Genomic DNA, 14,436 nt, shown 5'->3' on the forward strand with positions numbered 1-14,436 from the left:
TCGTTGTGGTTGTTCCGCCGTAATGGTTGCTGGGCTTTTATTATATAGGATAGGGTAATGCCATTTACTGCGGGAGCATGTTGAAATAGTCAATACAGAGGTAGTAGGAGTTTTTTTTAGTAGTTGCAGTTTGTGCTTAAAAACAGTTTGCCAAATTCCTCTTGGTACCAATTACTTCAAAGAGTGTCCCAACACTTCACAACAGGAATTTCAGCATGTGCAGCTAATTGAAACACAAACTCCAGGTGCTGACAGAGTTTGCTAGTAGTGCTTACAAATGTATTGGTTATACGTTATATAATTGACTAACACATAAATTACCTACAGGGAATTCCTTTCACTCTCTGAAGGAATACAAAGGTAAACCTAGTGTGTGGTATCTTCTCTGAAATATTATAAGTCCTTTTACTGTGGAGCATATTGGTAATTAGTTACTTAGTTATAGAGTTTAATTTTGTAGCTTTTATTCTATGCTAAAAAGTTTGCCAAAACCCTTGTCTAGAAAAGTGTTCAAACACTTCACTACAGGTATTACAGAATGCACAGCAAATTGAAACTATACTATTCTAGACCAGAGTTTGCTAGTAGTGTTTACAAATGTATTGATTTTATGTAATGTCAGAGATGAATATATGCATTACCTACCGGGAACATGCTTCTCTTTCTAGGAAAACACAGGTGAACCTAGTGTGTGGAATGCTATCTTCTGTGAAATATCTATATATATGAAACCCTAATATGCAAATAGACCAAATAGTGTAACAACTGAATCGAACAACCAGTCACTATGACATGCGCTGACCACCAGGGGGCGTGCACAGAACATGGCGGGCGTCAGCAGCAAGTGGCAGAGCACGGAACATGGTGGGTGTCGGCCATGGCAGGATGGTGGAGCAGGTGAGCGGGGGCGCCAGACCAAGGTGGGGCGCTGGTTGCTGTCATCAGGATGACCTGGTGGTTACTGAAAATTCTTTGCTCCCGTGTGCTGCGTTCCGGCCAGCGCTTGCACTTCTGCTGGCGCCGGCCCCACTCGCATCGCTGCCGGCGCTCGGCTCTGGCCCTGATCACTTGGTGCCATCAATGGGTGCAAGTGGTGGCTGCCAGCCCCAATGGCCCCTCAGGGCTTCTCCACCTCCCCCTGCTCCTGAGGGGCAATCGGGGCAGCAGCTGCTGCTCACACCCACTGACGGTACTGGCCCTGCTCACACCCGCTGCTGGTGCCAGCTCTAATTGCTCTGCGCTGTCAGCAGGTGTGAGCGGAGCTGGCGCTGTCAGAGCGTGGGCGCGGCATTGGCGGGAGCGGGGCTGCAGGCAGACAGGGGACCAGGGGCCGTGGCGGGAGGGGCAGGTGGGGGCACAGAGGATGGACTGAGACCTGCTCCTGTGCCCACTGCAGCCTCGTGGCCCACAGTTCCTTTCAAGGTGCACAAATTCATGCACTGGGCCCCTAGTTGCAATATAATGGATTTATTGGTGCAGCACTTTGCTACATTCATTACATAGTTGGTAGGGGTTTCCCTTCGTAGTTCTTCTCTGTGTCATAGAAAGTTTTCCAAAATCCCAGTAGGTCTGACCTAATTCTAAGAGTGTTCAAGCACTTCACTACCGGTCTTACAGAAGGCACAGGCAATTGAAACTCTAAATTTAGACAAATCGATGCAGAATTTCCTAGTAGCATTTACAAATATATTGATTGTATGTTGTCATAGACTAATACATGTATTAATTACTGGGAATTGTTTTACTCTTTGAAGGAAAACACTGGTAAACCTAGTGTGTGGAATGTGGGTGTCTTCTGGAAAATAAAATGTAATGCCACTTATTGAAGGAGCACGTTGGAACATTCGTTACCTTTTTAGTGGTATTATCATTTGGTAGTTACAGCCTGGTCTAAAAACAGATGTCCAGAATTGTGCTTGGTATGAACTATGTAAGAGTTCAGACACTTCACTGCGGCATTACAGGAGCAGCTAATTGAGACACAATCTAGACAGATGTAGCCAGTTTGCTAGTAGTGTTTACAAATATATTATTTCTATATTATGTCATAGACTAACACGTGAATCCCCTAGTGAGAATTCATTTCATTCTTTGAAGGAATGTAAACCTTGTGTGTGGAATGCTGCTATGTTCTGTGAAATATAATACAAATTTGTGCACTCCCTCAGCCCCGCCTGCACCCTCTTGCAGTCCAGGAGCCCTCAGGGGATGTCTGACTGACGGCTTAGGCCCACTCCCCACAGAGAGCGGGCCTAAGCCGCAGTCTGGCCTCCCTCTGCGAGAGGCAACCAGTGGGCCGATCAGGGGAGGCGCTGGCCAGCGAGTGACCAGCCCTGTCCTCCATCACCCTGCTGCCGCTGGTGGCCTCCCTCTGCAGGAGACAACCGGGCAGGCCGATCAGGGGCCCTGCCCCCGTGATCGCCCCTCTCTGCTGCTGGTCGCTGTTGCCGCCCTCCCCCCCCCCACCGCCCCGACCACCGTCCCCTCCCGCTGCCCGCTGGCATGTGCCTTGGCTGGCCTGGTGCTGCCTGCTCACCGGTTCCCCTCCCCTCCCCACTGCTGACCGGTTGTTCTGCCATTTGGTCAATTTACATATTATGCTTTTATTATATAGGATGCCATTTATAGAGGTAGCAGGTTGGAACATTCAATACAGTTAGTTGTTATAATTTGTGCTATAAAGTTTTCCAAAATCCCTCTTGGAAGAATTACTTCTGTGTATCAGAATACGTAGATAATTGAAACATTAAAATAAGACAGGTCTAGCCAGAGTTTGCTAGTAATGATTACAAATGTATTGACTATACAATATGTAATAGACTAATTCATGCATCACATACTAGGCACATGATTCACTCTTTGAAGGAACACACAGGTAAACCTTGTGTGTGGAACACTGGTTTCTTCTGTGAAATATCTATATATATAAAAAGCCAGCGACCATAATGGCCATAACGACCATAACAACCGGTTGCTATGACGCCCACTGTAGCCAGCCAACCAGCCTGATCAGGGGGTGGGGCCTGCCAGCCAACCTTGCAGCCCCTACCCCCTGCTGGCCTGCTCCTGATCGGACTCTCCCACCCCGATCAAGAGCGGGGCTGGCCAAACACCCCTTCCCTTCCCCCCGGCCAGCCCTACCCCCGATCAGCCTGTCCCACCATGACAGTCCTGCCTGCCGCCCCACCCGATTGCACCCCCCCCACCCCAACAGCAGGCAGGGCTGGCCAACCAGCCTCCTGCAGCCTCTTCCCCGATGAGCCCCCACCACACTGATCAGCCCACAGCTCCTCCCCCGAGCCGGCCCCATCCCTGATAGCCCCCCACCCTGATCAGGGGCAGGGCCACCTGGCCAACCACCCATGCCCCTCCCCCAGGCCACTGGCCCCCAATCAGCACCCTCTACCTCATTTGGGGGCAAACTCACTGCCCACAGCCCCTCCCCAAGGCTGGCCCCACCCCCAATTGGCCCCCCAACCCCAACTGGGGGTGGGGCCAGCTGGCCAATCACCCATGGCCCCTTCCCCCAGCTGGCCCATCTCCCACCATCTCCTCCTCCTGACAGGCCCAGCCTTGATCCACCCCAATTGGGGCCGGGCCCGCCAGACCCCACCCATGCATGAATTAGTGCACTGGGCCTCTAATTATAACATAAGCCGTTGACTAGGGAGCTCATTGGAACATTCAATAAAGAGGTAGTAGGAGTCCCATTTAGTAGTTATAATTGGTGCTAAGAAGGTTGCCAAAATCACTCTTGGTATGAATTGCTTCTAAGAATGTTCCAAAACTTCACTATAGTAATTACAGAATATGCAGCTAATTGAAGCACTAAAAGTAGACAGATCTAGACAGTTTGCTTGTAGCGTTTAAAATATATTGATTTTATGATCTGTCATAAAAGGGTTGAGAGTTACCAATAACTTGGTGATAAAAAGGAATCTCTTCATTTGATGCATTTTAATAAATTATTTTATATGAAAAACCCAGATTATAATTTTACTTCTTTGGTACATTATTTATGTAAGAAACAAATTTAAAGAGATACCATTATTTGTATGCATATAGGCATATAAAGATATAAAAAATGATTGAGTTTTTAACTATAGCTTTAAAATATAATAAACTTTTCAGTATATTAAATACTATATATAGCATTAAATTTATTAGGATGAATGGTAACTTTTAAAAATAAATTGAAAATCACGTTGTCTATTACCTTGTGCATATTCCTGAATGTCTCTATAGTTAGTAGAGATTCTGTTAGCAGAATCATAACCTGTAATAAAAAAACATACTTTTTCCTTCAGACCCGTGACTTCCAGACAAATATAAAGTGTTAATATTTTATGAGCATCAAACTCATTACATTAAAATTCTGAAAGGGATAAACATATCACCTAAAAGTATTTGCATATTGTTGTTCTGACATTTTAAGAAATGTTTAAAATTCTTTTTGTACGTTTAAGAAACTGTACAACTATTTTAAGATTATAAATTAAGTCTAAGCTTTTGAACTTACCAATTTGAACATTAAAATTTTGTTAATGTATTACATTTTCATGAATTTTTAGTATTTTAAGAATCTTATAAAATTAAACCATTTAAAGAGGTATCAGTTATTTTATTTAAACACAATTATACATGTGTATTTATATATAAAGGAAATATACATATAAATTTTAATATTAAATTCAACTTGGGCCTAGTAAGTGCTGAGCACGGACTGTGTGAACACGGTCTCCAGTAGCTACGCCTCCGGGGGAGCTCTAGGTCTGACTGACATGTCGCTGCTAGAACACCTACCCGGAGACTTGTCTGTACTCCCTCCCTTTCCAAGTGTAGGAGGTTTCAGTGCTGCCGAGAGCAGCCACGTGGCGTCTCAGGGGACCTCTCGAAGGAGTGAGTTACGGAGTTTGAGACAGGTATGCAGGGAAAATTTGCCAGCATTTTTCTGTCATAAGTGAGGGCTAACATGATGCCCCCCTTTTCATAGCTTTGCAACACTTGCTTGCTTTGGTGTAGAACTCTAGCCTCGAGTGTCCTGGCTTTGCAAGGCAAGTGCACACAGGAGGCCCCGTCAGTGAGACCAGGTCCCCCAGGGCCCGAAACGGCGGCCGTAGGGGCAACTGGTGTCCCCGAGGGCAGAGCACAGGGTAGAGAAGCTGCTTTACTGAACTCTGGTATGAAGCAGAGAAAAGGTCGGACTCAACATCACTCTGTACAAGGTTTCAACTACCCTGACCTTGGGGATGGTTGGAGTTCCTCAGGATGTACTTGACCTCAAATAGGACATTGATGCTGTGTTTCCTGGTTACCCAGCAAAGGCTGTCTGTCCCCAGGTTGGTGTTAAACTGGAAATGAAAGGGGAGAAAAGCAAGTTGGGCAGGACTTTCTGGAAGCCCAAACCACATTGATGCACCACGGCACACCGGTACCTGCGTACCCTCGACAAGACCATGTGGAGGAGTTATGGGAGTTTTAAGATTGGAAAAGGGTCAGCACACTTTCGGTTGAAAGGAAAAATAAGTATTAAATATGTAAACTTTTTTCTATCAAGGACCTTCGGCGACTACCATGGAAATACTCAGAATTTAAGTAGAGCACAGGGTTCCAGCCATGACAAACCAAATCCCAGAGTAAACAAATGATGGCATGGCTTACCTGGGTGTGAGAGAATCCAAATAAATGCATCTTGCATGTAAAAAAAGGCACACAACAATTCAAGGCTTTTGAAAAAAGCATCATTTATTTCAAAGTACAACACAAAGTTGTATTTTTAAGAAATACACATTCAATCTTGTATCTCAAGACTTGGCTATGTGCATCTCAGTTTATCTTTAAAATAAATTCAGGTATACAAATGTTACATACCTCAAGTACAAATAGCACAGAAAATGCATATGGTCTTACTGAATGTTTTTACATTCATTCTCTGTTGTTCAGCTTGACTCACATTTCTGTAATCTGCTTTTAAGCCAGGACAGCCTTATTTTAAAAAAATACTCTGTATTTTCCAGCACAAAGTCCTCATACATTTTTAAAATTAGATCTTGGCGCATAATATTGTGAAATTATAAAAAACCAACCCTGGTAGTTTAATAAAATTGTCACATGCCAGGACTTCTGAATCAACTCAAATTATTTCTTCAGCTGTAATGTCAGATTTGTGTTCCTACAGATAAAGAATGGAAGACAGACAGGCGGTGGCAACTTGACAGCAGTTAAGGTTTCAGACGTACAGGTCTTACTGAAGTTTGTGGCCGAGTCCAGACTTTTCTCTAAAAGCAAACAGCAAATCTCATTATCATAATTGCAAGAAAGATCTGAAAGCAGCGAGTGGTACAAGCCTGCCCTGCCCGAGTCTGTTTTGTGAAGATGAGGAGGGTGGGGAGCGGGGAGCTACAGCAGGAAGAGCCTTAGAAAGATGTCTCAAACTGGCAGATCATGATCTAGACAAGGGCCCCCCCTTTTTGTTGTGCCTAATTTCAATTCTCATGAGGGAAGTGCGAATTAGACCACGGGTCAGAGCTTCTTCTTCCGATTGTGGGGCTCCATATCCGCCATGGGTTGTAGGTCTGTCCCAGATCATCAGCTGGACTGGAGGCCGAAGGGGCGTGAGGAGCAGCGTTCTCTGTGCCCATGAGGCCGATGCTGGTCAGCGTGCTTGCTGGAGTGGTGAAAGGGAGGGCACTGCTAAGGTTGCTGGACCAGATGGAGCTGCTGAATGGGGGGGTGTACCATAAGCCACTGGTGTTGCCAAGGACTGACTGCAAAACAGAAAACACAACAGGGGCGTCAGGCTTGAGAAGGGCAGGCGGCGGCCAAGTGCTGAAGGCTCTGCTGAAACGGGCTGGGCCATCGGTATCTTTCATGTTATTTTAAAACAAATGTGTTATATGTATAACCATCCCAGAATCTGAGCAGATGACTGTGATATTTTATTTTTTGTTAATCCTCACTCGATATTTTTTCCATTGGCTTTTTTTTTTAGAGTAGAGGGAAGGAGGAATGGGGGGGGTGGGGAGAGGGGGGGGGGGAGAGGGAGAGGGAGAGGGAGAGGGAGAGAGAGAGAGACAGACAGACAGACAGACAGACAGACAGACAGACAGACATACATCAACTGGTTGCCTCCCACAGGCACCCCAACCAGGGCGGCAATCGAACCCGCAAGCCAGGTACATGCCCTTGACCTGGCATTGGACCCTTGACCCTTTGGGGCATGGGCTGATGCTCTAACCACTTAGTGACACCGGCCAGGGCAAGAAGGATCTGAAAGCAGCGAGTGGCACAAGCCTGTCCTGCTCGAGTCTGTTTTGTGAAGATGAGGAGGGTGGGGAGTGGGGAGCTTGGTTGTGATCTTTTAAACAAGGACTGTCCGATTAAGCCAGGGGCCAAGCCCAGCGCTGCCTGTTTCCGTAGAGAAAGTTCCACTGGAGTCCAGCCCCACCATCTGCTCAGGTACTGCCCGGCTGCTGGGCACAGGATGGCAGAGGAGAACAGGTGCGAGTGAGACAGCACAACCTACAAAGCCTAAGATATTACTGACCCTGGTTTAAAGAATGGTTGAGATGCTTTTAAAGCTAAAGCCCAACCATGACAAGTAGAGACACACGTTAGAATCTATTGAGTTAAATCAGTACCGATAAATCCTGCTTGTCTCATTTAGTTCTCCTGAGGATGAAGAAGTGGCCACAGTGGGATCATACTTTTCTATCACAATTTTGTGAAAGCTGAGACCAGTAATTATATTCCTTGGTGAGATTGCTTTTCTAGAACATGGTTTCTGCAGAAGAATTTTACTGAAAATCGAACAAATGCACACCAGAAAGCTCACGTAAGGGCACATGTGCTTCTCAGAACAAAACTAATGCCACCCCCAAAGCCTCTACCTGGCAACCACCTGCTTGTTCTCTGTACCTGAGTTTGTTTCTGTTTTTTTGGTTTATTTTGTATTTTATTTAAAAAATATATTATTGATTTCAGAGAGGAAGGGAGAGGGAGAGAGACAGAAACATCAGTGATGAGAGAGAATCACTGATCAGCTGCCTCCTGCCTGCCCCACACTGGGGATCGAACTGTAACCTCCTGGTTCCTAGGTCAATGCTCAACCACTGAGCCATGCCAGCCGGGCTATTTTGTATTTCAGATTCCAAAGATAAGTGATATCACATGGTGTCTTTCTCTGTCTGTGTTATTTACCTTAGCCACTCTTATCCTCTAGGTCCACCCATGCTGTCACAAATGCAAGATTTCATTCCCTTTTATGGTTGAGTAATATCCCAGTGCATACAGACGGGTTACGCCGGACTCAACGTATGTTGTTTTGTGGTTACATTGCTATCTCCCATTTATTTATAAAACAAAAAAAAAATCCGTCATTTTGACGTATGTACATATGTGCTTTATGTTTTTTATTTATTTACCACAAGTTATCTTTCTTTTAAATTTTCTTTACTGTGTCACTTCCTCACTGCTGTGTATGTGCTCCATGTGACGTAGGTGCTTATGTAGGGGGGTTCTGACTTACGGCGAAAAGCGCCGTAGGAACGGATCTCTGCCGTAACCCGAGGACCTACTATATATGCACCACATCTTTATCCTTTTGTCTATTGATAGGCACTTAGGTTGCTTCCATATCTTGGCTATTGTAAATAATACTGCAATAAACACACGGCCGCATATATCTTTTCAAATTCATGTTTTGGGTTTCTTCAGATAAGTACCCAGATGTTGAACTGCTGGATTGTATAGTAGTTCCACTTTTAATTTTTTGAGGAACCTCCATATTGTTTACCATGGTGGTTGCACCAATTTACAATCCTTTCTCCACATCTTCACCAACACTTGTTTTTAATATTTTTGATAGCCATTCTGACAGGTATGTAGTGTTCATGTGCATTTCCCTGATGATTAGTGATGTTGAGCATATTTTCACATGTCTGTTGGCTATCTGTGTGTCTTCTTTGGAGAAATGTCCCTTCATGTCCTCTACCCATTTTTAAATTGGATATTTTTTTTGGTGTGTGTGTGTGTGTTAATTATATAGGGAGGGGCAAAGGTAGGTTCACATTTGTTTGTATGGAAAATACACTATTTCTGTACTCACAACTGTAAACCTACTTTTGCCCCTCCCTGTATGAGTTCTTTATGTATTTTGGACATTAACCCCTTCTCCCACTCAGTAGGTTGTCGTTTCATTTGTTGGTTTCCTTCACTGTGCAGGTACTGGGTATATCAAAGCCGGCCACTGCTGGCATGGGGTTTGAAGATCTGTGAGAGGTTTTAGGAGTCTAGCGCAAGCCAAGGCAGGTTGCTTGTGTGAAGGAGCCCCTGCAAGAGGTTTGGCTGAGCAGATTTGGGTGGGGTGAACCTTGTTCGCCAGGCGAGTGAAGGGCTCAGATTTGGTGCCAGGCTGGCTGGCTGGGGCGAGAGCTCAACAAAGGAACTATGTCATCTGCTAGCACTTCTGTCTCCGAAAAGAGCTGCCCCTCCCCCTTTCCCTCCCGCCTCCCCACTTTCCCCCCAGAGCCAGTCAACCGAGTTCCTCCCACTTTGACCCTAGTGCTTTTTGAGCGGCTGCCCCTGTGCTAGAGTGCGGAGTGAGTGGGTCTCTGCACAGGCCCTTTAAGAGCCGCTGGCTTTCACAGACATGCCCCGGGGACTCGTCTTCCTGGCACTGGTCTCCAGGCTGAGGAGCCCGGGTTGGCTGGACCCCTCACTCCTCAGGAGAGCCCTCGCCATTCTGTATCGCCACCTCTCCTCCCAGTCTGGAGGTGGCTTCTTTATATCCTTACTCACAGGACTTCTGTTCAGCTGGTCTTCAGGTGGTTCTCAGTGATGCTGCTCTATGATTTGGTTAATTTTGATGTGGTTGTGGGACAGGCGAGCACCACATTCACCTACTCCACCATCTTGGCCAGAAGCCTCCTCTCCCCTAAGTTCTTGCCTACAGTGGCTCTGACAAATATTGACGGGCCACTTTGGCAGATATGAAGACACAGCGAGACAGATAATAACAGTACAACCCGACCTTCCCACACCATTCTCTGCTGCTTATAACTGTGGCGGTGATGATGAGCGTGCCCCGAGTACTCACCGTGGCCGTGTGGGTCGGCGAGCTGGAACTGGCTGGCCAGGAAGGGCTGGGATCTGTCGCTGGAGATTCCCACAGGTATGAAGGGCCACTGCTAAATTCATTCCAGCTCCTCTGTGAGGCCTGACTGCACGATCGAGATAACCCGAGTTTGCTGAAAACTTCTGAAAATAAGAACACAATTTCAAATCCATACTTTGTTTTGTCCTGCTCACTGAGGACAGAATGGGTCATTCATCTAGGGCACACACTGCCGCTGTCACTTGGGAACCCCCACACCTACTTCATTAGCTCCCACCACACTCCAGAGAGGAATGGGGGATATTCCCAAGAACTCAGGCATACAGCACACAATTTGAATACTTTACCCAAAAGCCATCACTGGATGACATAAAATGCAACTATCTCCCAACTCTAACATTACAATCACAGCTAGTGCAAAACTCTTATGATGCTCTCTACTTCTGTGCAGCAAGAAAACATAAGGTGCCCCAGAATAGCCAGGAACCACTTTTCAGACACAGAATCCTTCCCTGAAGTTCTTAAGTAATTGCTGCGGAGCACATCCAACCGAGACTCACAGCATCGAGCCTGTTCCACGGCACCTCTGGGCTGAGAGGAAAGTGGGAGGGGTCCCTTCCTAGAGCCTTGTGCTGGGCCCCTAAGCATCTGCCCAAACAGCAAGGACAGATCCACTTCCCAAGGTCAGCCCACAGAGTTTATGTCTATTGATGCCTGACAGCAGGTACAAAGAAAGGCATCTTTTAAAAAATGTCTACTAATAATAATCACACTTTCCTCTCCATCTCAGTGTTTCTCCACACATAAAACTAGACTTCATTTTCCTTCCTCCCTTGCCCACAGGCTTATTAGTTACAGGTCTAGTGTTAAACACTTACCACCCGTTAGGTTAAAAGAATTTCCAAAGGCGGAGAACGAATTGAGGGGTGTGAAGTCAGGGCTGCTGGGGTTGCTGACGGGACTCCACAAACCCGAGCTGCATGTTTCAAGAGGAAAGAAAATGCAACACAAAACAAATGAGGGTCAGCAGCACAGAGTCATTAAGTATGGCTTCACAAAGAGGGGACATTGCTTCAACTAGGGGTACTCAAGTATTAAACACAAAGGGAAAGGGGGGAACTGAAAAACTGCTCTTTACCACAGAGGAGTGAAGGCACAGAGGATTTCAGAGTTCCTCCTCCTCCTCCTCCTCCAAGCTGAGCCTGTCTGGCCGGTGTGGCTCAGCTGGCTGGGTGTCACCCTATGCACCCAAAGGTGGCTGGTTTGACTCTGGGTCAGGGCACATGCCCAGGTTACAGTGAGGCAACCAGTGGGTGTTTCTTTCTCTTTCTGCCTCTCCTCCCTCCCTCCCTCCCTCCCTCCCTAAGATCAATAAAAACATTAAAAAAAAAAAAAAGAAAAAAAAAAAGATGAGAGCCTGGTTCAAAGCAAATTTTGCAGTAAAAAGATATATATTTCTTTAGGGTTACTATTTGGTAAAGAAAGATTTAAAATCCAGGACTCATTTCCCTTTAGTGCTAAGCAGGTAAGACTGGGTTCTGCTTGCTGACAGCCTTTATTATTACTGTTGTTGTTGTTAGTTATCCGGGAAGATAAACCGAGGCACTTGGCTGCATGCTCTGCCAGAAAGAGGCATGTCCCCTAACTTAGTGTAAGTTACCCAGTATTTGTTCCAATTTCCTTCTCTCCATTTCACTTCTGTTCTTCTATATCTAATTATCAGATCACATCCTTCCCTACAGGAGACCATGATAACGGAGAAGGGTGAGAACAGATATAAAATGGGGACATAAGCCTCCTTCTCCGCTGGGTTATACAGGTCGTGTGCACGCCTCCCCTCTCTCAGGGGCGCGATGGGGGGAGCACAGCAACCGGGCTGTCTGCTTCTACCCCAGACAAAAGCCCCTAAAGCCTGGACCACTTCTGACAAATGCCTACTTGTAATCTAGGGGGAGAAATGCCTGGAACACATGTATGGCAACAGCCGCTAACCTGACTTGAGAACCCTGTCCATCCTTCTCACGAGTAAGAACGGTCTACTGTACCTGTCTGAGCCATCGCTGTCACCAGGAGTGTGTGCAATGCCAAGGCTGCTGGAAAAATCTGTTTTGTTTGAAGAAACTTTAGCAAAGCCATTCCCACCTGTAACAATGGACTCTGTATCAATCGAAGGCGAACCGGCCAAAGGTAACTCCACCGTGCCCGGGCCCCGCTGAGGCAGGCCTTCGATGCAGGCCACTCACCTGGGCTCTTGTCATAGCCGGCCGTGACTGCAGCAAAAGTGGGGTTGCCGTTCTTGCCAGGGAGGGAGGCTGCTTTTGTCAATTTGTTTTTGCTTCCACTTGGCTGCTTGGTTTTTGGGTCACTGAAGAAGCAAAGGAAGAATAATTAATTCCTCGCCAGCACTGCCTGCTGGAGGCCTGTAGGCGCACTGTCTCAGGGCTGTGGCCGGCCAGGGCAGCCCACCGCCTGGCCTCATGTAAATGAGCTGGGACCCACAACTGTGTAGTCAGATGGAAAGGAAGAAACTTGTGGGGGAAAGGTAAGAAAATACAGGTCCGTCTAAGAGAGACCAGGTTCACAATTTAGGGACCGGAAAGACTGTTTTAGAGAGGACATGAGAAAGGGAGCCATTGGGCAGTGAACAAGGAGTGGAATGTGAGGTCCTGGCAGGTGATGACACAGGACAAGCTAGTTCTTAGAAAGCATCCTCCCCTATCAGGACGGCTAAGGAGCTCATGGTGACGGCCCAGGCAGGGTGGCTTCCCCAGACACAGTGGATGCTGCCTCTTTAGGCAAGAGTTAAAAACTGTGCAAAACAGGGGTGGGGACAGGACCTATCTGTGCTTGCTGGGAGGGTGACACGCAGTGACAGCTGTGTGTTGCTGAGAACAGTGCAGGCGCAAGGTAAGAACTGATAGGTGGTGACAGTGACCACTGAGGTCACTGTTCCCCTCAAAGGCAGTCAAACACAAGTGTGGCTGTGCCTCTAGGGAGGAGCACCAGCTGAGGTGTCCCACCTCCCTGTCAGGAGGCTGCCTGCTGTGCGCACGTCCCCGACTACAGCTGACTTGCTTTAGATCCTGCCCTTTTAATTGCTAAGCTAACTGCCATAAGAGCAAAATAAATGTGCCACAAAGCCATTTCCTCAACTCATAGGACATCCATAGATCTTCATTTAATGTCAGTGTGTTTATTCACTCTCGAATTAGAACATCTATCTATATAAAAGCCTAAGCAACTGCAGAGGGCTGACCATCTGGTAGCTATGAAACGCAATGACCACCAGTGGGCAGATGATCAACGCAGAGGCATGGAAACATAGAATAGACTGATGAATCTCAGAGGGAAGGGGGGATGGAGGAAGGGCGGGAAGAAATTAACCAAAGACCTTATATGCATACTAGAGGCCTGGTGCACGGACTTGTGCACCGGTGGGGTCCCTCAGCTTGGCCTGCAGGCATCGGGCCGAAACTGGCTCTCTGACATCCCTCGAGAGGTCCCAGATTGTGAGAGGGTGCAGGAACCCCAATGGTGCACGAATCCATGCACCGGGCCTCTAGTAATTCTAGTAAGTTAAATGATGCATTTCCAGTTGATGGGTTATGAAAGCCCAGGGATGGAAGGAGGCACTGCTGGGCCGGACAGCAGTATGACGGCAGCCAGGGGAACCACCCAGGGCAAGGGCGAGCTGCCGACAGATGTAGGAAGAAAGACGGGACAGCAGTCTGTGGCCACAGACATTTCCACTTAATGGGAGTGAGCCGCAGGTTTCTGGAGCACTTTCCTGTTCAAGGACTAGGAAGCGACTAGTGAACCTACCTGCTGGAGCTACTGTTCAGGATGCTGCTGTAGCTGCCACGGGACGCAAGCGGGCACGGTGCCGCCGGGGGAGACGGAGAGGCAGGTGTTGGTGAGGTCTGGCGTTGTTTTAAGAAAATGTCTGCATTGAAGGTTTGCAGAGAAAGTTTATAAAGACTATCGGTAGCTGGAAAGTAAAAATAAAAGGTCTCATTAATGTGCTATCTTTACTCTTCAAAATCAGTTACTTTTGGTGTTCCATCTGATACTATGCAGAACTCAAGTGCTCCTACAAAGAAAAACATAATTAAACTTTTCCGTGTGCTCTGTTCAAAGGTTTAAAGAAAACAAGAGAGGTAGCTTCTCTCTGCATTAAGAGCTCTCGGAAGTACCAGTGAGGCCCGTCTCTGCTGAGCTGTGCAGGACCTCAGGCACAGGACCTCAGGCACAGGCCTGCTCTTCCTCCCCGTCTCCCAGGTCCTTCAGGGATGGCAGGTGAAATCACTGCGTGGGGCCTAGCG

General features: G+C 47.1%; 1 protein-coding gene across 1 annotated transcript in view; it reads right to left on the reverse strand.

Moving 5' to 3' along the window:
* Positions 1-5,731: 5,731 nt before the first annotated feature.
* Positions 5,732-14,436, reverse strand: part of TMEM131 (transmembrane protein 131) — a 202,855-nt gene continuing 194,150 nt past the window's right edge. Inside the window, exons 36-41 of the mRNA XM_079792637.1 lie at positions 13,937-14,102; positions 12,358-12,479; positions 12,160-12,256; positions 10,993-11,090; positions 10,097-10,257; positions 5,732-6,767 (exon numbers count right to left, since the gene is read on the reverse strand). Of these exons, the coding sequence (XP_079648763.1) occupies positions 6,486-6,767; positions 10,097-10,257; positions 10,993-11,090; positions 12,160-12,256; positions 12,358-12,479; positions 13,937-14,102 (926 nt within the window). The 3' untranslated portion in view covers positions 5,732-6,485. The remainder of the gene's footprint in view (positions 6,768-10,096; positions 10,258-10,992; positions 11,091-12,159; positions 12,257-12,357; positions 12,480-13,936; positions 14,103-14,436) is intronic.

Source organism: Cnephaeus nilssonii (genome assembly GCF_951640355.1).
Source record: "Cnephaeus nilssonii genome assembly, chromosome: 15".
In the NCBI taxonomy this organism is placed as follows: Eukaryota; Metazoa; Chordata; class Mammalia; order Chiroptera; family Vespertilionidae; genus Cnephaeus; species Cnephaeus nilssonii.